Source organism: Peromyscus maniculatus, chromosome 2 (genome assembly GCF_049852395.1).
Source record: "Peromyscus maniculatus bairdii isolate BWxNUB_F1_BW_parent chromosome 2, HU_Pman_BW_mat_3.1, whole genome shotgun sequence".
NCBI lineage: Eukaryota > Metazoa > Chordata > Mammalia > Rodentia > Cricetidae > Peromyscus > Peromyscus maniculatus.
The window spans coordinates 47,822,374-47,848,891 of record NC_134853.1 but is presented as its reverse complement, the minus strand read 5'-3'; the positions used below and the strand labels follow the sequence as shown (position 1 = coordinate 47,848,891).

General features: G+C 39.8%; 1 protein-coding gene across 2 annotated transcripts; it reads right to left on the bottom strand.

The window, feature by feature from the left end:
* Positions 1-1,154: 1,154 nt before the first annotated feature.
* Positions 1,155-26,518, bottom strand: Coq3 (coenzyme Q3, methyltransferase). 2 transcript variants are annotated; one of them, XM_042270931.2, is made up of 7 exons: positions 26,153-26,518; positions 14,731-14,857; positions 12,495-12,647; positions 10,276-10,375; positions 8,958-9,200; positions 2,863-3,022; positions 1,155-1,445 (listed from the first exon to the last, which is right to left on the bottom strand). In XM_042270931.2, exons 1-7 carry the CDS (start codon positions 26,412-26,414, stop codon positions 1,276-1,278), a joined length of 1,215 nt encoding a protein of 404 aa, XP_042126865.2. In that variant the 5' UTR covers positions 26,415-26,518; the 3' UTR covers positions 1,155-1,275. The 2 variants fall into 2 exon arrangements, with proteins under 2 accessions (XP_042126865.2, XP_006979317.2); XM_006979255.4 differs by having other exon boundaries at positions 1,155-1,496; positions 26,153-26,514.

Sequence of the window (26,518 nt, the reverse complement as noted above, 5' to 3'; positions counted from 1 at the left end):
ATGGTGGTGCTGGGAATCAAACCCAGGTCCTTTGCCAGAGCAGCCAGTGTTCTTAACTGCTGAGCTGTCTCTCCAGTCCATGGACCATAACTAAATCCTATATATAGAACATTATCTGAATTGCTTTTAATGTTTGAATTAAACCCAGCACACATTTAACAACCCATTTATTTTCAACAAAGAAGGTTCTATAGGAAAACTGTATTTTATTTAGATATAGTCCACCTCTAGCTGAGGTGCTATTGGTATTTGAGAGCTTCTGGTGAAGGAAGAGTCAATTTTCTGTCAGGGTATATCGACCACATTCCAGGGTAGGCCCCATACCCAAGGGTAGTTGTTCAATATAAACTGGACTCAGTGGAAGAGAGAGAGAGAGAGAGAGAGAGAGAGAGAGAGAGAGAGAGCACAAAATTGGGTAGGCAGAGGGTTTGGGATAGAAATGGGAGACGTTGAGAGAGGACAGTGAATATGATCAAAACACATTATATAAAATTCTAAAAGGATTATAAAATATTATTTTAAAAGGGAAATTTGCAGATAAATGGATGAAACTGGAAACAATCATTCTGAAAGTAACCTCAGGCCCAGAAAACAACACACACACACACACACACACACACACACACACACGGGTGGGTAGAGAAGGAGTTGAGGTAGGAGGTTGTATGATCACAATATACTGTCCAGAAATCCACAAGAACTAATGAAAAAGAAAAAGATTGATTGATTAAGACAGGGTCTCATTATATAGCCCTAGCTGGCTTAGATTCACTATGTAAACTAGGCTGGTCTCCAACTCCAAGTCACCTGCCTCTGACTCCTAAATGCTGGGATTAATGCTTTGTACCACCACCATAGGTTTAAAATATGTTTTGTATTCCCAAGAATAAGTGATATAAATTATAGTAGCTTTTTATCAGTCAGTTGGGTCTTTTAACTAAAAATAAATACCATATACAACAGAGATTGCTTAAGTTAAAATAAACAACAGCATATGTTTTGTACACATACGTGAGAAATGCCTAATATGTAAATGAAATGAAGTCAGCACACATATTTCTATAATAAAAGCTGTGGGATTTAAACTCCCTGAGCACACTTGACAAAACCTGTCCAGAAAATTACTCCAAGTGTCTCTTAGGTGACACAGAAACTTTTCTCCAACAATTTAGATATTTTTATTGACCTTTTGTTCTTCAGGACCTCACTCAAAAAAGCTTTTGAATTTGTAAACAATAAACTTTTAAGCATATTACTACTGTCCTCGGAGATATCTCATTTTTTCAGCTCTTCATGTACATGTGGGCTACTGGAGGCATTAGCCTGGAGTGCTTCTGTGTCCTCCTTTAAAGCAGACTCAGCAGGTTCTGGGTGTTCCCACGCACTGGATTTCACAGCATGCGCTGCATAGTTCAGGCTGGTATTTTCACTCCAATGCCAGTAACCTGAAAAGGGATTGTAGATCATTCCTGCCACAGTTTGAACTGGCAGACCATCTTAAAAAAAAAAAAGTCAGAAAATTGGAATCAATAAACATTTACCATTCAAACCACAAGAGTCTACAGTAATTCTTCAAAAATTCCTAATTTAATGAACAAAAGCACTTTGCAGTCATGCCTGGATCATACTTAACTGCAGGTGAGAATACATTCTCCAAAGCAGAGGACTGGGGTCAAAGGCCTGCTCTGATCCTACTGTAAGGGTGACCCTTTCTGAAGGCCACGTAGAGATCACGTGTCTTACAGCACTGGAATTAGAGGAGGTATGTCTAAAATAGCTCAGTGCTTAGAATTCTCTAAGTTCTTAACAAATAGTAGATATCACTTGAGAATATCTGTCAACAAGAGATTGTCTCCAAGAGGAATCTTCTTTGGTTTATTTTCCTTTTATTTGCTGAGACAGGGCCTCACCTTGTTTGAGACTGGCTTTATCTAATACAGGCTTGCTATGTCGCCCAGGCTAACCTGAATACCCAGGCCTCCTGTTACAGCCTTTCAAGTGCTGGGATTACAAGTATGCACTACTATGCCCAGCTCCAAAAATATTCTTTAAAATATCCATTTTCTAGTCTCTTTTCAACAAAATTACAAGACATCTCTAAAAGTCACCACACTGCCTTGAACTGACAATATTTTAATTAAAAGAGTTGGTTGGTGCACTTTTGTTAACAGAAACATGGGAAATGGCGACTAAGTACCCAGCAAGACCTCCAAAATGCCAAGCAGGTGAACTAAGAAACATCACTTAACAGAGTTCAACAAACAAAGCTTTTACTGTGCCAAAGCATGGTGAGGCACAGTGTAGAGTACAAAAAGAAGATTATGGGCCAAAAAAGAGTTAAGAAATGTGAAAATTACATACAATCATACTTAGAAGATCAAGTGTGAATATGTACTCCAAAACACGCTGCTGTGTTCAAATACCAACTCTGACATCCATCATGGTGACCCTTGGTCACTTATGCAAGTACCAGAAATACATAAGAAATGACATGGAAGTTGAAAAGACATCTAAGTATGGAAGATTCAGGAGAAATCATAAGATAAATTGAGATAAGCAGAGTTCACCAGGAGAAATTGAGCATGTGTAAGTAATACACGTTGACACCCATCCTTAAACAAATGAAGATTCGACTAGCCAGGAAAGGGTTTACTGATCATCGCTCAAGGCTAAGTGCCAGTCGGAAATGGTATCTACTCCATAATTACCATTTCAAAGAGTTTAAGACATAACTGAAGAGATTAAGCTAACATCTGGAAAAAAAAAAAGGCAACCTGCTTAAATAAGTGCTAGGTTATTAGATTAATAATTATACATGCAACAAAGGTTCACACAGGACCGGAAAACAGTCTTGATACTTACTTGGTTCCAGAATACTCTCTAGCTTCTCAGGTGAAACAAACTTCTCCCAAGTGTGAGTGCCTTTGGGAACAATGCCGGTGATTTGCTCTGAGAAAACAATGCCCAAAGCGTAGGACAGCTGTGTTTTGTTGATTGTAGTGATGAAGAAAGAGCCCCCGGGCTAGAGGGAGGAAGTGTATAGGTAAGTAAAACAGCTGCGGTGAAGTATGAGAAGTGAGGAGCAACTGCTAGGTAAAGGCTTACTTCCCCTCTCTCCTTCTTTCCAAGTGCTAACAAGCTACGTAAGCAGACATTAAACAGAATTTACCAAAAGAGCACTTTTGTTCTCTCTTGGGAAAATCTCTTATACAGACAATCTACTACAGTCACAGTCACCAAGTCTACACACCAAGCACAACTTACCACTCAGAATTCTTTATTGCTATCGCATAATGATATATGCTCTTTTGTATGGACTAAATACTTCGTCAAGGTTGTCTTTTATTGAAAATGGATTTTTTTCATATAATACATTCTTATTACTGTTCTCCCTCTTCCTCCTCTCAGTTCCTCCCACCTCCCCTCCATCCAGATCCATACCCTTTCTGTCTCTTGTTAGAAAGCAAACAGGCATCTAAGGAATAATAATAAAATAAAATAAACCAAAAACAAATAATCAGAATATGACAAAAACAGCCAAACAGGAAGAAGAGCCAAAGAAAACGCACAAGAAACACATACAGCTGCAGAGATAAATGTTTGCACACACACACAGGATCCCACAAAAAATCAAAAGTGGAAGCTGTACTATATAATGCAAAGGACCTGTAAGGTTAAAAAAATGCACTGACTTAACACCAAGAGACAAAGAACCTTCAAAGATGCCACTGAGTTTGCTTTGTGACCAGCCTACTGCTGGGCATGGGGTCTACCCTTAAAAGTGGTTTGTTTCCCCAGTGAGACTCCCTTGGAGAAAACTAATTTTTCATTTGCAAATGGCTATCAACTGGAGAGAGCGTCTGGGTTAAGAATGTATGTGTGTGTGTTGGTTACAAATGGCTATCAACTGGAGAGAGCGTCTGGGTTAAGAATGTATGTGTGTGTGTTGGCGGGGGGGGGGGGGGGGAGGTGCTCGAGAGATGGCTCAATGGTTAAAAGCACTGGCTGCTCTTCCAGAGACCCAGATTCAATTCCCAATATCCACATGGCAGCTCACAACTCTCAGTAACTACAGTTCCAAGTGATCCAACACCCTCACATAAATATACATGCAGGTAAAACACCAATGCATATAAAATAAGAATAAATAAATTATTTTTAAAAAAAGAATGGGTGTGTCTGTCTACTTCTTTCAGCTCTAGGATCCCATCTGGTGCAGACCTATGCAGGCCCAGGCCCTGGGCATCTGGTGCAGACCTATGCAGGCCCTGTGCATGCTGCCACAGTCTTGGTGAGTTCATATGTGTGTCAGCTTTGTTGTGTCTAGAAGGCCTTGAGTCCTTGGTGTCCCCTTAACATACAGAGGTCGTCCATGCTTTCTCTCAGGTGATATGCCTAATGTGGTCGGTACAGCATTCCCCTATACATCCTCTGCTAAGAAGCACTACCAACAAATGCTCTCTGACAAAAACATTAATGATTAAGGTTCAAGAATTTTTTTGTTTTTATTTGTATAAAGATTATGAAGGCATCAAGATAAACACTTAGATGAAAGCAAATCATTTATGTGAGTATTTAGTCTGCCTATATAAAGACAATGTTTATATTTCCTATGTTTATTCCCAAAACAGCAAGGAAGATAATGCCCCTCCTTTTGCCCAGTCTCATTAGCCTAATGAGGATAAAATGCCACTTCAAAATCACCTTATGAGTCTCTCTCTCTCCATCGATTGAAACAGATAGATAGATGATAGATGACAGATAGAGAGATAGATTGACAGATGATAGATTGATAGATGATAGATAGCTAGACAGAGAGATAGATAGATAGATAGATAGAGATAGATCATAGATCATAGATGATAGATGACAAGTAGATAGATAGATATTAGATAGATAGATAGATAGATAGATAGATAGATAGATAGATAGATAGATAGATAGATAGACAGATAGATCTTTCTAAGATTTTTACTTGGAAAATAGGAAATGAACCTAATAAAATTCCATTTAAGAGGAAGCACTTCCCTTTTATCCCAGCACTTGGGAGGCAGAGGCACGCAGATCTCTCAGTTCGAAGCCAGTTTGGTCTACAGAGTAAGCTCCAGGACAGCAGGGCTATGTATCTGGGCCAGTGAGATGGCTCAGGAGGTAAAGGGTAAAGGCACCTGTGTTGATGTAACCAACCGTCTTATTAAATAAGAAACACAGAAACAATGTAAAAGAGAGAGCCGAGAAGTCAGAGCTCAGAGCTAAAATCTCACCCTTCCTCCTGCTGTCCCAGCTTCGCGAAAAGAGACCTACTTCCTGTCGGTTCGTTTTTTTAAAGTATGTTGTTCTGCCTTCTCATTGGTTGTAAACCCAAACACATGACTGCCTCGTCACTGTCTGAATGTACAGCCCCCTAGGTCTTAAAGGCATATGTCTCCAATGCTGGCTGTATCCCTGAACACACAGAGATCTTATGGGATTAAAGGCGTGTGCCACCACCGCCACACTCTTGCTATGGCTCTAATAGCTCTGACTCCCAGACAACTTTATTTATTAACATACAATCAAAATAATAATTCAGTACAATTAGATTATCACCACACACCTGACACAAGCCTGATGACCTGACTCCATCCCTGGGACCTACATGATAGGAGAGAATCAACTCCTTCAAGCTGTCCTCTGACTTCAATACATGATCTATGGCTTGAGCATACACACACACACACACACACACACACACACACACACACACACAAATAAATAAATTAAAAAGTAATGAAAAGGTATAAAAATGTCAAAGATGGAAGGTGATTAAAGAGACACAGTAACTAATGCAATACAAAAGCCTAGGTTGGATTCATAATGGGAGAAATAACATCAGTGGAGAAACTGATCAGCCTAGCACATTCTCTATGCATTAACAAGGCAGTGCCACTATCCGAGTCTGTCTTTACATATGTACCAGGAGTTATGTGCAGGAAAAGGACATTGGAGAGGTAAGTGGGGAGCCTGGGACACACAACTGAAGTCAGCACATGCTTTCAGGGAATACAGGGATGGGTGGACGTCTGAGAGGAAGTGTACCCTTCAACGTGGGGCCCTAAGTACCTAGGTTGACACATCTTAGTTTCTATCCATATGGAAGCTGTTAACAACACAGTAGTTCTCAACATGTGGGTTGTGATCCCTTTGGCAAACCTCTATCTCCAAAGATATTTACATTACAATTAAAACAGTAGCAAAATTATAATTACGAAGTAGCAACAAAAACTATTTCATGGTTGGAGGTCACCACAACATAAGAAAATGCATGAAAGAGTCACAGTATTACCAAAGTTAAGAGCCACTATGTTAACACATGGGAAAAACAGGTGACAGCAAAACCATTCTGCAATGGTTTTTTATTTGCAACTCTTCTGTAAATCTATAATTATTTTACTATAAAGCCTTCTGCTCCGGCCAGCAAAGCAGGCAGACTGACGGCAGATCTTCACTGCTCCTTCAGTTCTTCCAAATGCAGTCCCCTCGTCTCATCCCCAGTTCTGCAGCAGACCACGTGGTTTGATCTCCCTTCCCTCCCTACCCCCATCTCCAGTGGATCACACAGCTTCTCCCCTCCCAATCTCACTCCCCCACTCACTCCTCTTGTCCCAGTCTCCAATTCCAGCAGGCATTTCCTGGGAACTTCAGTCAGCAAAGCAGGCAGATCTTCACCTCTCCCTCCTCCTCCAATTCCATCCCCAATCTCATCTGCAGCCCTGTAGCAGACCTGCTGTGGTCTCTCTTCACTCTCTACCCCACTCCCAGAGGACTAAGCAGATCCTAGTGGAACGCCCTGCTTTCCTCCCTCCTGAGGACTCCATCTCCCACACACACTCCTAGCCCATCCCCATTTCTATGTATCAGCTTCTAATACCTGGAATCCTCAGTGGCCACACCTATCAGGATCCCAGAAGAATTTCCTGCCAGGCAACACACAGTCACCACACTTGCCTAAGAACTAGAGAGGAAACAGAAACCAACGAACAAAAAAAGAAACCACCCAACAAAGACAAGAACATGTATCAGTACCTAGAATTATAATCTTCCCAATCCCACATGTCTAGATGCCAATGTAAAAACACAATCAATAACATCCAGGACAGTATGTCTCTACTAGAGCCAGCAAGCCTAAGATAGAAGGCAATGAGCATTGTCACACAACTGAAGAAGAAGAAAAAGACCTTAAAACAGCCTGTATAAATATGACAGAGGCCCATAAAGAGGAAGTGAATGAATTCATTAATGAAATCTATGAAAACATAAACAGTGGAAAGAAATGAATAAAACAGTCCAAAATGTGAAAGTAGAAAGAGAATCAATAAAGAAAATGAAAACTGAAGGAAATCTGGAAATGAAAAATTTAGGAACTCAAACAGGAACCTCAGAGGCAAGCCTCACCAACAAAATACAAGAGATGGAAGAGAGAATCTCACACATTAAAGACAAAATAGAAGAAATGGATACCACAACCAAAGACAATATTAAACATAAAAGTCTCCTGGCACAAAAAACATCCAGGAAATTTGGGACACTATGAAAAGACCAAATCCAAGAATAATACAAATAGAGGAAGGAGAAGAAAAGCAGGTCAAAGGCACAAAAAATATTTTCAACAAAATCATAGACGGAGATGCCTATCAAAGTACAACAAGCATATAGAACACCGAGTAGACTCAACCAGAAAAGAAAGTTCCCCAGTACATAATATTCAAAACATTAAATGAACAAACAAGGAAAGAATATTAAATGCTACCAGGGAAAAAGACCAAGTAACATATCAAGGCCGACTTATTAGAATAACACCTGCTTTCTCAACAAAAACTCTAAAAGCCATAGAGACCTGGATAGATGTGCTGTAGACTGTAAGAGACACAGATGTTAGCCTAGACTATTATGCCGAGTAAAACTTTCAATCATATATGGAGAAAATAAGACAGTCCATGATAAAATCAAATTTAGCAATTTCTATATGCAAATCCAGCCCCTACAGAAGGTGCTAGAAGGAAAACTCCAACTTAAAGAGGCTAGCCAAGAAAACATAAGGAATAAAAAAAAAAAACCTCAGATCAAAAAAAGGAAAACACACACACCACCACCACCACAATAATAACAAGAATCAACCAAGACTGATCATTGATATCCCTCAACATAAATAATCTCAATTCCCCAATAAACACACAGATTAACAGAATGGATGTGAAAACAGGATCCATCTTTTGGCTACATCTAAGAAACACACCTTAACATCAGGGTTAGATATCACCTCAGCGTAAAAAGATGGAAAAAGATATTTCAAGCAAATGGACCTAAAAGCAAACTATTATTGCTATTTTGATATGTGACAAAATAAACTTTGAACCAAAACTAACCAGAAGAGATAAGGAAGTATACTACATAATAATCAAAGGGAAAATCTACCAAAAGGTCTTGGCAATTCTAAACATCTATGCACCAAACACATGGGCACCCAAATTCATAAAAGAAACACTACTGCAGCTTAAACCACATATTGACCCTCACACACTGATAGTGGAAGACTTCGGTACCACACTCTCACCAACAGACAGGTCATCCAGACAAAAGAGGAATGCTGGAGTTAACTGACATTATAAACCAAATGGACCTAGCAGATAGCTAAAGAACACTTCACCCAAACACAAAAGAATATACCCTCTCCTCAGTACCTCATGGGACTGTCTTCTAAACTGACCACACAGAGGGATACACAAAGCATGTCTCAACATAAACAAGAAAATTGAGTCAGGCAGTGGTGGTGCACACCTTTAATCCCATCACCCAGGAGGCAGAGGCAGGCAGACCTCTGAATTTGAGGACAGCCTGGTCTACTGAGTAAGTTCCAGGACAACTAGACAGGGAAATGCTATCTCAGGAAAAAAAAAAAAAAGCCAACTCTGTCTTACTTTTAATACTTGATAGCAGCACTGTACGAACAATTCAAGGTCAATCACATGTTCCACAACTTCAGAAGCCACAACAGCATCAAAAACTTCTGCAGCCTCATTCGTAATCTCCTCCAGGGAACACACTTTGTACTGTATCCTCTTATCCAGGACCGGATCAAATGACTTATGGTGCTGTGCTATCTTAATGTTTTCAGCCACGGGATCGATTCCGGTAACTGAAGCCCCCAGTCGCCCTAGAGGCTAATGGCAGAAAAACTGTTATGCTCAAGAAGAAAACAGAATACATGATAGCAATAAAAAGTTTTTCTAAAATGGTTATCCAATACCAAATGGTCAGCCCTAAAATCATACATATGCTAACAACACTAAATAGAATCAGCAGGATCAGGAGGTTGTATTCATATATTTATTCTAATGCCTATATGTAACAATAATAACTTTTTTTTAAAGAGGCCATAGATTTGACATGGGAGATATGAGTGTGGGGTGGAAGGAGGAGGGGAGAAAATGATGTCAATACAGTATACATAGATAAAATTTTTTTAAAATTAATTTAATTCTTTAGTAATTCAAAACTGCTATTTCATGTTTCAAAAGGCAGCATATAAAATACTAAAACTATCACAGAAAATATTCATCAAAGATTAAATTGTGATGCCAAAGGTCCCCTGCACTGATGAGGACTATAAGACATAGCTGTAAGACATATATATTCCTCCCAAGGACAATGACCACACATCTAAGTACCCTAGAGCACCTAAAAGGTGATCCCCACAAGTAGCAAAATTCTTGCCAGTTTTATTTGAGATATGTAAAAGGAGAAACTAAACCTGTACTTAATCTCATAGAAACTGCCTAATTTCTTGGGACAGAAGAGATCAAACAAAGCTATTTATTGGCCCATGCCCATTTATTAAAAACAAAACCCAAAATACTTCAGTAGTTGTCCAAAAATTAGTTTTTTCAATTTTGAAAATAGAACTTTTATAATAATATTAAAATCAGTACTATTCACTTGAAAATAAAGAATATATTTGTTAAAAGGATAAATGAAGCAGAAGGTCACTTCTCAATTTTTTGCTGAGTTAAAAATAAAATTTTGATCAAAACACATGAAATGCATGTATGAAATTCCCAAGCTGTTTGATGAACTGGACATGGTTTGAAATGGATCGTTTCTGTAAACATACTGACATGATCTACTTAGTTACTATTGGAATGATTTGAAGAATTTAGTTACTTTTCCTAGCACTATTAGGCACACGAAGCAACGCTCCTGTCCATGAAGAATGGAAAAACACTGGAAGGCACTTACTTCCGTTAGTAAGCCACCGCCACAGCCAACGTCAAGAATCTTCATCCCAGACAAAGGCTTTCCTGGATGGTGATTAGCACTTTTTTTCAAAAGATTATCTCTTTAAAAAAAATTTAAATATATAAAAGGAGATGGCTACTTTTATCAGCAAAAGTTTTTCAAATATACACTCTTCAAGGAAATATTAACCTTCATTTAATTTAGTTTGCTTATTCAGCTGTCTTACTTGGAGATAGGGACTCCCTATAAGGCTCAGACATGCCCTGAGTCCCTAGTCTTCCTTCCTCAGCTTCCTGAGTTCTGGGATCACAGGCCTGTTGCCACCATACCTAGTCTGGAATCCTAATTTGAAATGAATCATTGAAGTTTTTATAAACATCTTTTTTTTTAAAAGATTTATTTATTATGTATACAGCATGTATGACTGCAGGCCAGAAGAGGGCACCAGATCTCATTACAGATGGTTGTGAGCCACCATGTGGTTTCTGGGAATTGAACTCAGGACCTCTGGAGGAGCAGCAAGTGCCCTTAACCTCTGAGCCATCTCTCCAGCCCATATACATCTTTTGTTTTCAGAATTAAATGACTTAATTTGGAGATTTTCAATAAGAAAAGTTCTGAAATAACCCAGCATTAATCTATTATTGCTTTAGTAATACTCTAGAGAAAAATCTCAAACTAATCTAGTACAAATGAACTTAACTTTATTCAAATACGTTTTCAATAAAATGTCTCAAGACTATGAATGAAAATCTACACCCTCTGCTGGCTATGTTGGCTGTGTCAGAGGTTCCTAGGCCAACTTCATGAGTTATTTGACAGAGTAAACAAGCAGATGGAGTCCCACGTTTATCTAAGTTGTCTATCTTCCCATCTTTATTACATCTCTTTTCGTCTCCTGAATTAATGGGGCTTTTTCACATATGACTATATACACAGACACCAAAATTAAGTGACCTTACTCTAGTATAATCACTGTATATAAAAATCATCATATAAATATAATACTTTACCATACACACAACATATGTGCACATGCACCTACATAATCTGATATACACTATAGTATAATATTACAAATGAAGCTTAAAATTGGATGTATAATTTAATTATACTTAAACTAAAAGCAACATATATATGTAAAATGAACATCTTAGGGTATCTAGTATTGCTAGTAAAAGTAACTAAACTCTTAAAATAATCCAGACAATAGCAAAGTAGATCACTTCAGGACATTATACAGAATGATCGTTTCAAAGGAAGTCCAATCCATTCTTCCAACAACCACAGAATGACTCTGCTGCCATTTTCTGACCATGCAGTTTCCTTCTGATGGTTTCTAGTCATGATGAAAACAAAATCCAAACATGCAACCACAGCTTGCATCACACTGGGTGGCCTGTTTTATGTGATATATAAATAAAGATGCCACAGTAATTTGACTGTAGTTCTCAACTTGGGAACCCTGGAATCACCTAGAAGACTTGCTGAGACACAAACTGCATCAACGACAAGCCCTCTGAACTCTTGCCTTTCTTCATCTCCCACTGACACACACGGGTCCATGGTTTGTTCATCCAAGTAGCTCTGGAAGTCTGGTACTAGAGCCCCATCAATGTAAGCCCTCAAACACACTTGTTGAGCCAAGGTGTCTCTGCAAGTTTCCTTCATCAGAACTGCCTAAAGGTCACCAAGGCTGCTGCAGATCGGTAGCTATAAAATGACCTGATGACATAGCACTATAGTTCCCTTTCATAAGAACTGAAGTCTAACTAACCTAGTAGGGTCAAAAATGTTTATAATTTAGTTGTGAAAACAACCTGGGTTTTAGGATTGTTTCTACAAGTTAATGATTTAAAAGATATTTTTTTAAATTATGTGAATGTGTCTGGGTATGTGCATGAGCCCAGTGTATCCTCAGAAACCAGTGAGGTTGTCAGATAGATCCCCTGGAACTGGAGTGGTTGTAAGCTGCCTGATGTCGGTGACAGGAACCAAACCCTGGTCTTCTGTGAGCAGTATGAGTTCTTAACTGCTGAGCCAACTCTCCACCCCCAAAGTTAATGCTTTTAAATGGTGGATCCTGGTGAGGAATATCCCTAATTTCCAAAGCAAACCTAAGATGTGGAATTTGAATGTAAGTAAAGCAAAAGAGAAATGAACACAAAACAGTGAATTATGCACTTTTAAAGATTTAAAAGGAGTTTCTGGAATGTTACCTAATGAAGGGCACCCTCAGGTCATTCATAGAGTGAAGAGGTGCAAATATTCCTTGCTCATCCCACCACTTGTGAGCCAGGGCCAGGAAGGTTTTTACCTCCTTGCTGTCAACTGTTGTTTGTGAAGTGCTGTATAAGCTTTTCCAAGGGAACCTACGGGAGAAAACAAAGAGCCAGGCAATATTGCTGTTCTAAAACAATATGTTAAACAGAACATACTGTATAGAAAGATATTCTAGTTTATTAGAGTCTAAATACATATAGATAGTTCAATTTTGATACTTTAAGATCACAATCACATGCACATATAAATTCACAAGCGTTTGAGGACAAAGCCTGCCCTTCTACGTCACATCTAATACAATACTAATAACAACAACAATAATAGCTATCACTTATTGAGCACTTACTAAAGGCCACGTACTTTCTAAGATACATGTTATTTTTGAACAACTGTACTATTATCCTTATTTTATGGCCGAGAAAAGAAAAGTCTGGAGAAGTCAAGGAAGTGGTTGGGCCCCGACTTGAACACAGGTGATTCCACCATCCACTTCCTTCTCTCCACCTCCACAGCTGTCACGGAAGCCTAAACTCCACCGTCTCCTCCCCACCACGGTCCCACTCTTCTATAGTCCAGTGGCTCCATACATTATCTGTTTCCATGATGAACTACAGAGAGATTGTTCTGAAATAAAATCTAGTTAATTTTTTGTCATATAAAAATGCTTTCAAGGCTTCCAGTGCCATTAGAGGAAACACTAAAACCCTTGGCAGGAAAGGCAGCTCAGAATTATGGAGCCCCCAGCTTCCTTCCTCTCAAAACTCCTTTTCTCCTCATCTCCCACTAACCATGCAGCCTTTGAACTGGCCATGCTTGCTATTCCCTCACACGCCTTGTGTATACAGACAGTTTCTTCTGTCTGGATCATTTTCCCTACATCCCTTCCTTTCCTCTACTAAGCACTTAAGTCTCTCATTCCTCAAATCTGAATTTAAATAGAATGTTATCTACAAAATCTTCCTTGACGCTCAACCGTGGGTCACATTCCCCCATTTTAACTCCTATGTCCCTTTGTATTTCATGGGGTTATATAATCATCTGGTCATGTCTGTTATTCATCAGACTACCTGCTGTGAAGGGAAGGCATGGACGGTAGCATATCATTTTATTCCTAGGGACTAGTACAGTTCCTAGAGCAACAGTTTCTCAGGAGATAATTGTCAAATAGATAATTTGAAGGAAAGAGATCAGAAAAAGTATATAATTTGTACTCATTCTTTTAATCACAAGAGAAAGGGAAGCAAAACAAAAATTACACAACACTGAGGTACATGTCAGTACAGTGAAGAAAAATACCCCAAAGCTCTGCTTGGCCAAAGATAATTAGTCTGATGTTTCACCTACACCCAGTCTCAAAAATGCTCACTCACAAGATGCAAGGGCGTGCACTTAAGAAGTCAACTCAGTTTTAACTAGTACTGGGAAGTATTTTTTATAAGATTAGACACTAATTTGTAAAATCTAAACACACAATTTGCTACTTAATCTTACCACCTAGCATTATCAACTTCTCTACCTTAGTGTGTTCACGGTTTGTTCTGTCACAAGGGATTACAGAGAAGTAAAATGTCTCCATGTCCTTAATACAGCCTTTTCTCTTTCCCTTTCTTCTTTCTTTAGTGATAGAAATGGGGCTTAATAAGAAAGAAAAAGACACTCTCCAGGGTGGAAGTGGGCTGGTGAACTGGAAAGAGATGTGTCTAATCATCTATTAAAAATAAAATTTGTGCCGGGCGTTGGTGGCGCACGCCTTTAATCCCAGCACTCGGGAGGCAGAGGCAGGCGGATCTCTGTGAGTTCGAGGCCAGCCTGGGCTACCAAGTGAGCTCTAGGAAAGGCGCAAAGCTACACAGAGAAACCCTGTCTTGAAAAACCAAAAAAAATAAATAAATAAATAAATAAATAAATAAATAAAATTTGTCTCTGAATTTGAATAAATGGCATACATGGCTATATACTGTATTTTCCTTATAACTTTTCAATAAACGTGAAGTTTTCTAAACCTAAAAATTATTACAACATAATTATTTAAGAACATTTAAATGAATAAAGGCTACTTTAATTAAACCACATGAGCTTTTACATTCTAGCCAAGTTTATTAAACATAGTCAAAACTAAACTACCATTACACATACTTATATAAATCTCTACCAGAATAATAATAAACTCACCTGTCAGTTTTTATTCTGATCAAACAGGAAAAAGTCCTGCTGTAGGATCTAAACCACATGGTCCTGTGTTCACTGAATTCCCATGGCTTAATCTGTAGATTCCTAGTGAGCTGATTCCCTGAGTTAACTGAAAGCAAAGATTAAGTATCCAGAGAAAAAGCATGTAATTCCTGCTATGAACATAATTGAAGAATTTTTATATGGCATTCTCACAGCATACTGCAACTGATAAACAAATGAGTTTCTTAATTTGGGGTTCAGTTAAAAGAATAAAATAAAGTGTCTTTCTTCCATCTAAAAATTAAAATTATCAAAATTAAAATTAAGTAGTGAGTATGTAAAATCTGTCACTGTTTTTTAACATTTGTGTGTGTGTGTGTGTGTGTGTGTGTGTGTGTGTGTGTGTGTGTGTGTGTACACGTATGCACCTGCCTGTGGAGGCTAGAAAAGGATGTTGGACCCCCTGGAGCTGGAGTTACAGGCAGTTGTGGGTCATCTGACATGGGTGCTGGGAACCAAATTCCAGTCCTCTCCAAGACCAGCAAATGTTCTTAACCAATGAGCCACCTCTCCAGTCCCTGCCATTAATTTTTACATCTACACGGTTACATTAAAAAAAAAAATCACAAAATATATTCAAATATAAACTATTTCATCTTTTACACTAAAATATTAATTTCTAGACTGTCAAAACTAGTTCAAATTCTACCAGTTCCATGCTACCTGAAATGTTTTTTTAGATATGCTTTTTAGAGAGCAACAAAAGTTGGTGTGTGTGTGTGTGTGTGTGTGTGTGTGTGTGTGTGTGTCCTAAAATAAAAACTCATAGACTGTATGTTCAAACTTACATCGAGACATGCTTAATGGATTATCCTGTTGTCCAATTAATATTTAGACAAATTATCGTAGAGACAAAGATGACATTAGTCATGACAAAAGACAGTCCACCAAGATGATAGAGCAGTTCTAAATGTGTATGTACCAAACAGTGGCATTTCAAAACAAACAAAGCAAAATTAACAGAACTGAAACAAGAAAAACCAAACCCACAGCTATAGTGAGGGCCAGCCCTCCTCAGGAAGTGGAACAACCCACAGAAAAAAGTCAGCAAGGACACAAAACTGAACATTGCTGAGCAATACACATAACTGCAATTGTGAAACACCCACGCGAACTGCAACAGAATCTACATTCTCTCAATCATTCATAGACCACTTAAAAAGATAAGACCAAATTGTCATTATTTAACCTCTAAAGAAGGTTAATAAATAAATTTTTTATTTAGTAAAATAAAGAATCTAACCAGATTCATAGTTAAAAGCCTTCTAAAAAATGCCCAGGCTCAGACAGTTCCACAAGAGACTCTCCTCTGCAAGGACAGCAAGTGTTCTTAACCACTGAGCCATCCCTTCAACTCCCAAAGGAATCTCACATTTAAGCAAAGCCCCTGGAAGAAGAAGTCACAAACAATGCTGTCCAGTAACTTCCAAAAAGCACAGCAGCGGTGGGCAGTGGGTGTCGACAGCACACACTGCAATCCCAGCAATTGGGAAGCCGAGGGAGGAAGACTGCAACATGGAGGTCAGCCTGTGCGACATGGTGGCCCTTTCTTGTTTTGTTTTGTTATTTTTTTCTTTTCTTATTGAGGCTTATGTTTGTTTTGATTATTTATTTATCTATCTGAGAGAGGGAAAGAATATGAAGTTGGAAGGTGGGTAAGATCTAGGAGTAGTTGGGGGGAAAGAGTATGGTCAAAATATATTTTATGAAAAACATTTAAATAAAAAAATTTGAAAACCACTCAAGAGGCAGAGACAGTTGAATTTCTGAGTTATAGGCCAGCTTGGTCTACAGAGTGAGTTCTAGGACAGCCAGGGCTACACAGAGAAACTCTGTCTTGAATGCCCCCCTAAAAAAAACTGAAAACAATAAAACAAGACAAAACCTCTAACAATGCAGTATACTTCCCAACTTGTTTTAGAAAGCTAGAATTACTCTAAAAACCAAAGATTACAGATTAATTTGCTTAAAGAGCAGATATAAAAATATCAACAAATTCTTGCAAATAAGATCTAGCAATATATAGAAAAATAATAAAGCATGGCCACACTGGCTGAGGCCAATGAAGTAGTTTATAAAACCCACACCCATCCAAGATGAAAACTCAACAAATAAGAACAGAAGGTAACTTAGTTTCCAAAGCACCTATAAAAATCCTATAGTTCACTTATAACTTAAACGATGAAAGTGTGAGATGCTACCCACACCAGGAACAAGATCTTAGCTGTGGCAATAAAGCAAGAAGAGGAAGCAAACCACACAGGATAGAAAGAAAGAAACGTAATGGCTCCTACTGTCTATGTAGAAAATCACAGGAGTCTTCAATTTACTTTATTTTTTTAAGTATTTATTTATGTTTACCTTGTGTGTATGAGTGTTTTGCCTGCATGTAAGTGGACTTTGTGTGTGTGGTGTATACAGAGGCCAGAAGAGGGTATCAGATACCCTGGAACTGGAGTCCAAGGATGAGCCACCACTAAGGTGTTGGGAAACGAACCCAGGTCCTCCGCAAGATCAACCATGCTCTTATCCTACATTTAAATGGAAGCCCCTTGAATTAAAGATTTGAGGTCGACAAACTGAAACAAGCAGTAGGAAAAAAAAATGAAAAATGTAACGTCAACCAAGCAAGATGGCTCAGCAGGTAAACATGTGTGCCATCAACCCTGATGACCTGAATTCAATCCTCAGGACCTACATAGTGGAAGAAGAGAATGGATTCCCACAAGCTGTCCTCTGACCTGGACAGGTGTGCCATGGTATGCACCCACACCCCTTCCCACACACAAAATAAAATGTGAAAAATAAAAAATAAACTCACTGATGTTCATACAAGCAACCCTTATTGAACTCAGTGAGCCTCACACAGAGAAAGACATAACAGTAGATGGGGAGACTTGTGAGGAAGAAAGGATTCTTCAGGAATGGAAGGGAGCGGAGAGAGAACAATGGGCAATGACTATGATCGGGGTGTGTGTGTGTGTGTGTGTGTGTGTGTGTGTGTGTGTGTGTAAAATTGTAAAAGGAAACAACAACTGTTCAATATTAATGAAGACTAAGAATAAAACAAATGAAAGCCACTGTGAGAATCACACACCTAGCAAACTGTGTAAAATTTGAAAATACTGATATCATCAAATGAAGAGCAGGAATGAAGCAACTTTATCTTTTATATGTTAAGAGTAGGCATGGAAATAGTACAGCCACTCTGGAAAGCAATTTAGCAGCTCCTGATGAAGTAAAACATGTGCTTAATGTGCAATTCAGCAACTTACTATGTGAGCACTAATCTCAGAGAAGTGAAATGTATATTCACACAAACCCATATATGAATTATATATGTATATACATATATTTGTGTGTGTGTGTGTGTGTGTGTGTGTGTGTGTGTGTGTGTGTGTGTGTTTTCAAGACAGAGTTTCTCTGTGTGGCCCTGACCATCTTGAAACTTGCTCTGTAGACTAGGATGGCCTGGAACTCAGAGATCTGCCTGCCTCTGCCTCTGCCTCCTGGGTGCTGGATTAAAAGGCGAACACCATGGCCCACTTTATATATGAATATTTTAATAACTTTATTTATAACAGCTTCAAACTGAAAACAACAAAAATGAACTACAATAGGCAGCTAGAAACTGTGGAATAACTATACTCAAAAATGTAATGATAAACTATACTCAGAAATTATAACTATAAACTATATCCAGAAATAAAAGGCATATATTGATACATGAAGACTTAGATGAATTTAAGAGTATTCAGCTAAGTGAGAAAAATCCTCAATATCAAAAGAAACATAGTATATAATTCCACTTATGTAATATTTAAAATTCTGTTTGTTCGGGTTTTTGTTTTTGTTTTGAGACAAGGTCTCACTATGTGCCCTGGCTGGCCTGCAACTTACTATGTGCAACAGGCTGGCCTCAAACTCACAAAGATAGAGGAAAAAGGCAGCCACTTTATTAAACATAGAGGTCAGGCAGTGGTAGCACACACCTTTAATCCTAGCATTCGGGAGCCATGGAGGAAGCAGCAAAGTAGGATATACAGAATGAAAAAAAGGTAAAAAGCCTTGAGGCAAATTAAGTTTAAAAAGTCAGTGGGACAGGCCTAAGCTAAGGCCAGGCATTTGTAACTATAATAAGTTTCCGTGTCTTTATTTGGGAGCTAGTTGGCAGCCCAAAGAAAATTCCAACTACAATCTATCTACCTACCTATTTATTTATTTTACATGTATGAGTGTTTTGCCTATTTGTGTTTTTGTGCACATTTGTCTGGTGCCCACAGAGGTCAGAAGAGGGCATCTGTCCCCCTGGAACTGGAGTTACATATGGTTGTAAGACACCAAGTAGGTGGTGGGACACAAACCCAGATCCTCTGAAAGAATAAGTGCTCTTAGTCACTGAGTCATCTCTTCAGCCATCTTGTTGTTTTTTTTTTTTTTAATTCTCTGTGTGTATCTGTCATTTCTCTTCACTTCATCTAATTTTATTTATGCTTTTCCCCCCTCCAATTAGGGGCAGTCATTTTTCTTATCCTTTGTCCCCCCCCCCTCTATACTTGGTAGTATTTTGACTTTACCTTTTGATATGTGAGAGTTTTCTTGTGGAGACACAAACAAATGTCTACTCAGCCCAGAAAGGGAATGAGAGGCATTCCACCAAAGTCCATTTTTTTTCTACATGAATAACAGACCAATAAAGCTGTAATGCCACAGAACGCCCCTGCTCCCTAAATATGACCCTAATTCAGACAACTCTAGGACATTGCCTTCCTCCTTAGCAAGGGGTACAGTGGGGACATGCCTGTCTTCCATCTGCTATTGCAAGCCTTTAGTGAACTGCCAGTCAAGCTTTAAAGCTTTCCAAACACTCACCAGCACAGCGTTCGGCTTTTCATCATTCCCCTCCCCCCCCCCCCCCCCCCCCCCCCGAGGAACTCCAGCTGGCACAGGGCTGCAGTACGCAGTTTCAGCTAATGGGACCAGCCCCATTGTTTGCTTTCTTGTTCTTTTATCTCCTCAGTGCTTTAGCAAGACGCCAGGCTAGACCACTCAGGGCTGCCAGAGCCGAGCCTACCATAGGATTCAGCAAAGCCACTAAAGCCCCTACTGAATCAACTTCCTTAACTTTCCTGTGGACATAGTTCTGTCTGGCCTGAAGAACTGGACATCAATCCCACTTCTCTTGTTCTCACTTCCCCAGTAATGCATGTCCTTCCCATACTGTATTCTATTTCCTGATCTTCCTGCGGATCATAGCGGAATAACCAAGTGTTCCTAATGGCTTGTAATAAACCTGTCCACCAGGAACTGGCTCTTCTTGTATTGCCTCAGGTTATTCAGCCTTTGTCTAATAAAAGGATAGATGGTTCTATTATTTAGTTTCTCTGCCTCTACAGCACTCTGTAGCATGAATCTTAAATGGTCTTATTAATAAAAACAAACCTGGAGCCAGTTATTGGGGTGAAATGATGGAAGATCAGAGAGACAGAACAAGCCACAGCTTCCTCACCTCACCAGTTCCTCAGCTGATCCTGTTTCCTCAGACTGGAAGCCTCTGAGTCCTCATCCAAACTGCTGCTCAAAAGCCTAAAAGCTTAACCAGCCAAAAGTTTCTAGTTTCTGGTCCTTGTGCCGTATATACCTTTCTGCTTCCTGCCATCACTTCCTGGGATTAAAGGCTCTTGTTACCATGCCTGGCTGTTTCCAGTGTGGCCTTGAACTCACAGAGATCCAGACATCTCTGCCTCTGGAATGCTAGGATTAAAAGCGTATGTGCCACCATTTTCTGGCCTTTATGTCTATCTAGTGGCTGTTCTGTTCTCTGACCCCAGATAAGTTTATTGAGGTGCACAATATATCAACCACAGCACTCAGAATAATCCCATTCATGCTCATGAAGCTGTAAGACAAAGACTGTGACAGGCTGTCATTGCTTGTTCAAAAGTCTTTTCCAGAGGTGGGTGTGTTGACACACGCCTTTAATCCCAGTATTTGGGAGGCAGAGGCAGGTGGATCTCTGCTGTGGAATAATCCTGTACACTGTGTGAATATATGTCGGTATGGTTGCTTTAATAAAGAAGCTGATTGGCCAATAGCTGAACAGGATAGTTAGGCAGGAAAGCCAAACTGAGAATGATGGGATGAGGAAGGGCAGAGTCAGGAGTCACCAGCCAGATGCAGAGGGAGCAGGAGATGAATGTGCTGTGCTAATATAGGTACCACCATGTAGCAGAGTGTAAATAAGGAATATGGGTTAATTTAAAATGTTAGAGCTAGTTAGTAGTAAGCCTGAGCTACTGGCCTGAGCATTTCAAATTAATATAAGTCTCTGTGTGGTAATCTGGAAGCAGCTCCCAGGACAAAAAAACTCCACCTACAGGTCTCTGTGAGTTCAAGCCCAGCCTAATCTACATAGTGAGTTCCAGGATATCCAAAGCTACATAGTGAGACCCTTGAAAACAAAGTCTTTTCCAAGCCGCACAGCTGAGAGACAGAATACTCCTTTGCATCGTCTCCTGTATTGAGCCATTCCTAAGGTCCCTATCTACATGATCAGTCATGGATTTTCTCCTTCTCTTATTAAAGACTGGACAGAGGGCTATTGTCTATCACCTTTACCTTGATCTCTCTTACTATGGGGCTCTTCCCAGGGGTTCCAACTTTTTGAATCCTAGGAAGGGCTTCTTAGCACACATCCAACCTGCACTCTCTTTCACTTGAATCTTACCAACGGTGAGAAACAACACACCTCCATTTTTTTTTTCACTTTTTTCTTTTTCCAGATCAGTGACTTATACAGAGGCTAGAAACAGCATGTTTAGGGGTTTGTTTGCTTGCTTTTAAAATAAATAAATATAATTCCTCCCTTACTCCCACAAGCTCTTTCTGGAACACAACTGAGCCTCATATGTATATCATATTACCCCAAACAAAGCCTATACCACTGAAGCCACAGCCTGCTTAAGACACTGACCCATACATTCTACTTTCAGGGACTGGTAAACATCTTTTAGCCCACCAGCTGTTTAGGGAGCATTCCCATAATTCAGGAGGTAGAACCTATTCATCAAGAAGACACCATGTGGTTACTGGAAGTTGAACTCAGTACCAAACTTTTAACAGAACAAAGGCTGTATACAACAAACCTATAACAACATTATAAATCCGGAAAAACAAATTGCCCCTAAAATCTGGAATGAGGCCAGATTGTCCATTCTTTATACTCTTATTGACTGGAGTGTTTAAGATCTTAGTACAGTAAGACATAAGAAAGAACAAAGATTAACCTGCCTTTAAGAGAACAGTGTAATCCAGGTGGTGGTGGCACACACCTTTAATCCCAGCACTCGGGAGGCAGGCAGATCTCTGTGAGTTCAAAACCAGCCTGGGCTACAGAGTGAGTTCCAGGACAACCAAGGCTACAGAAAGAAATCCTGTCTTGAAAAACCAAAAGGGGGATGGGGGGGGGGGGGACCACAATGAAAAAAACAGCCTTACATGCTACTGACAAATGGGGTTGTGAGAAATTAAGAGTGTCTGACAACAAAGGAAATAAACACTAGTGTGAAGAGACAGCTACAGAATGGAAAGAAGGATTTTACAAAAAAAAGAAAATGTATGTATAGACAAGGGATTAATTAATTAAATATGTAAATATAATTAATATATTTCCAAGATATATAAAGAACAACACAAATTAATCACCCCTCTCCTCAAATCATTCAATCACAAACAAGGTAATGAACAGAAAAGAACAAAAACAAAACAGAGCAATGGGTAAGGGTACTTCCCACTAAACTTGCTTTCCCCCAGGACTCACATGGCGGAGAGAATCAGCTCCCGTAAGTTACCCTCGGATCTCCATATGTGTGCCCACAAATACACAAAATAGATACATGGGGTGGGGGATAGTCACAAAAATACAAATGGCCAATAAAGCTTGAAAAAGTATTCCACAACCTCAGCTTTCAGGGAAACTTGTGCAGCAGCTGTGGAGATCAGTGTGCAGCTTCCTCAAAAAAGGGAAACAGAACCAGCATTAGACCCAGCCACACCGCTCCTCGGTATATACCCAAAGGACTCTTTAGTCAGTGCACAGAATACTTTCACATCCACATTTATAACTGAACTACTCAGGATAGCCAGGGAATGGAAGCAGCCTAGATATCATTTTGAGTTTGTTTGTTTGTTTGTTGCAATTTGTGGGTCTTAAATTACTTAGTTTCCCTTTTTAATCCTAAAGTCCACTACAGGCTATCTCTCCAAGTCTACTGTCACCATCCAGTTTCTCTCCTTGTGGGCAGGGCAGCCAGCGTCACTAGATTTGTTTGCAAGCTTCCAGAAACCTTTTATACATATGCAATGACTTTAATGTATCAATTCCTGTCGTTTGACATAACATGCATGCATTCTCGCAGCTTGCTTTAAAAAAAAATCTACCAGTTTTTCTCGGAAACCACTTCATAATATTTTATAAAGAGGTTCTTTTTGCTTAATTAAGAAGTGGACAGTGATCCATTGCATTGGCAATATTATAATTTATTCAAGCAGTTCCTTATTAATGAGCATTTAGGTTTTTTTCTTTTTTCTAATACCAAACCATGGAATTGAATTGAATAGATAATTTTCTATATGTTCCTTTAGGTGAAATACCAAAGAAAAAGTCCAAATGTGTGCACATTTACAAGTTTGCAATTGCCACTCACAGACACTGAATCAATTTATAACCCTATAGACAATATATGTGAGTGAGTATCTAGTGCCTGGTGCCTCACACTGACTACCCACACAATGTTAATGAAATATTTTTATCCTTGGTAATTGGTGAAAATGGTTTACTAATGTAGTTTTAATTCATCATGGGTGAGGTAAAGTATCTTAACTATGATGATCACTTACATACTACTTTTGTCTTTTTGTGGTCTACATACTTATCTTACACTCCACACAGTCTCATTATTGTTGTTGCTATTTGTTTGTGCTGCTGTTGTTCTGAGATGGGGATCTCAGTGTATTCCAGCTGTCCTGGAATGGTAGGGCCCAGGTGGATCTCAGACTGGTTAAGAGTTGTTTTAATTTTATGTGTTTGCCTACATGTTTATTGTGTGCACCCCATGTCTGCAGTGCTCACGGAGGTCAGAAGAGGCCATTGAATCTCCTAGGACTGGAGTTATAGACAGTTGTGAACAACCATGTGGGCACCAGTCAGCTTCTAGCATCCACACTGGGGAGCTCACCAACACCTGTTAACTCCTGTTGTGGAGACTCTGCTGCCCTCTTCTGGCCTCCATAGACACTTTCACACACAGGGCAAACACATTAAAAAGGTGGGTGTGGCAATGTACACCTTTAATTCAAGCACCTGGGAGGCAGAGGCAGGCAAATCTCTTGAGTCCGAGGCCATCTTGACCTACATAGTGAGTTCCAACTGTTTCAAGATGGTCACTTTCTGGGAGTATACATGGCTTTTCATGAACTTGTCATGTCCTAAAACATTGATTGTTGCATGAATCTTAAAGAGTCTTGTTAATAAAATCAAACCTGATGCCAGTTATTGGGGTGTGCTGGAAGATCAGAGAAGCAGAACAGGCCACAGCCACCTCACCTCACCAGTTCCTCAGCTGATCCTATTTCCTCAGACTGGAAGCTTCTGAGTCCTCATCCAAATGGATCTCAGGTGAGTTGTGCTGCTCAAAGCCTAAAAGCTTAACCAGCCAAATGCTTCTAGTTTCTGGTCTTCACGCCTTATATATCTTTCTGCCATCACTCCCTGGGATTAAAGGCATGAGTCACCATGCCTAGCTGTTTCCAATGTGGCCTCGAACACACACAGATCCAGAGGGATTTCTACCTCTGGAATGCTAGGATTAAAGGCGTGTGTTACCACTGCCTAACCTCTATGTTTAATTTTGTGGCTGTTCTGTCTTTGACTCCAGATAAGTTTATTAGGGTGCACAATATTTTGGGGAACACAATACCACCACAATTGATCCCACTGCTGTGCTTCCTTCCTGCCCTCCAAACACATCGTTCTCTACCTCATTCAAGACTTTCCCTAGTCCCAAGCACAGATCACATGTTCGTCCTACAAAATTTGTAGGTTTTATTGGTTCTTTTTTAAATTTCTGATTATAAAGGCTTACAGTGTGTGTGTGTGTGTGTGTGTGTGTGTGTGTGTGTGTGTGTGTGTGACTGGAGAGACGGCTCAGATTGTTTTTCTAGAGCACCTGGCTTTCTTTCCTGTCAGCGATAGGACAGCTCATAACCATCCGTAACACCAGTCCCAGGGGCTTCAACGCCTTCTTGACACACATGCAAGCAAAGCACCCATACACATAAAATAAAAATCTTTTAAAAAAAAAATAAAAAATAAGTTTAGAAAATAAAAGCATATAAAAGATGATAAAATGACACAAAATCATCTATCCCTAAAATTTGCTAACGTTGGATATGTATTCCGAAGTTTATGACTAATATTGATTTATGCCTTGCTCTCTTAAAATTATTCTAATAATTTTTTCAAGTGAGTACAAATGGATTTAAGGCTTTGTTGCCTTTATTATCATATTAAAATTATCAATCATACCACTCTACCATATAATAGTCATTTTTATGTAAAGGATGAACTTTTCTGCTTACTACTTGAAAGTTCAAAATCTACAGCACCAAATGCAATTAGTTACTTTTTTAAAAAAAAATCTTATTTCCAAGGGATGAATTCTTATTCATCAAGAGCATAAACGAGGCTGCCGGGCAGTAGAGGCACACACTTTTAATCCCAGTACTCGGGAGGCAGATCTCTGTGAGTTCAGGCCTGCCTACTCTACGGACCGAGTTCCAGGCCAGCCTGGGCTGTTAAGACAGAAAAAATCAAAACCAAAACAAAACAAAAGAGCATAACTTCCTTAAATTCTTTGGCAGGGGTGGTAAGACAATGAGCAACAAAATAGTGACACAGCGCTATGCGACCAGCAGGTGTGTTTTTCTTGATCTGTAAGGAGAGGAAGAGACACCTCCAGGCTCCAGCAAGTCGCATGCTGGTGCCCGGGGGCCTGAAACTCAGCGTTTAAATAGGACAAGGGTCGTAGGCTACACGGCAGCGGTCCACGGGAAACGCTCTCCGACGACCAGATCTTTAGTTCTCAGCTTTGTCTCGGCTTCTGCGAACTAGAGGATCGTAGCCACTGGGGAGGGCAACACCTAGTCCTGGAGGACAACCAGGGTGAGGACGGTGGCCGCAAAGCACGCTTTTTAAGTTGAACCAGCACGGAGCCCGCGACTGCCCTCCGCTGCCTGCCGCGCCTGCGCAGAGCCGCCAGCGACAATGAAAGGCTCCGGGAAAAACCTCCGCACCGACACTCACCCGACCATGAAGTTACACGAGGAGGCTGGGCTACTCCGCTGGGACACCCAAACCCAAGCGTTCCTAAAAAACGAACCCCACGAGAGCTCAGCCTTCGACCTCTCCACATCGCGACAAGAATCCCACTCCTTTTCCGGTCCCTCCTCACAACAAATCCCCAACAGAATGGTTCCGATGCCCACACTCGCCATCTGCTGCCGGCTTTTGAATTTACAATACAGTTAACGTGAATTGCGGCCACTGTTGAATAATTCGAGTTCATCTACCAAATTATGTCAATGAAACAATAAAATCTTCCTTCTAGTATAAAAAGGCCATGAAGATCTTCTATTCCTACTTACCTCCCTACGTATCACTGTGTTTGGA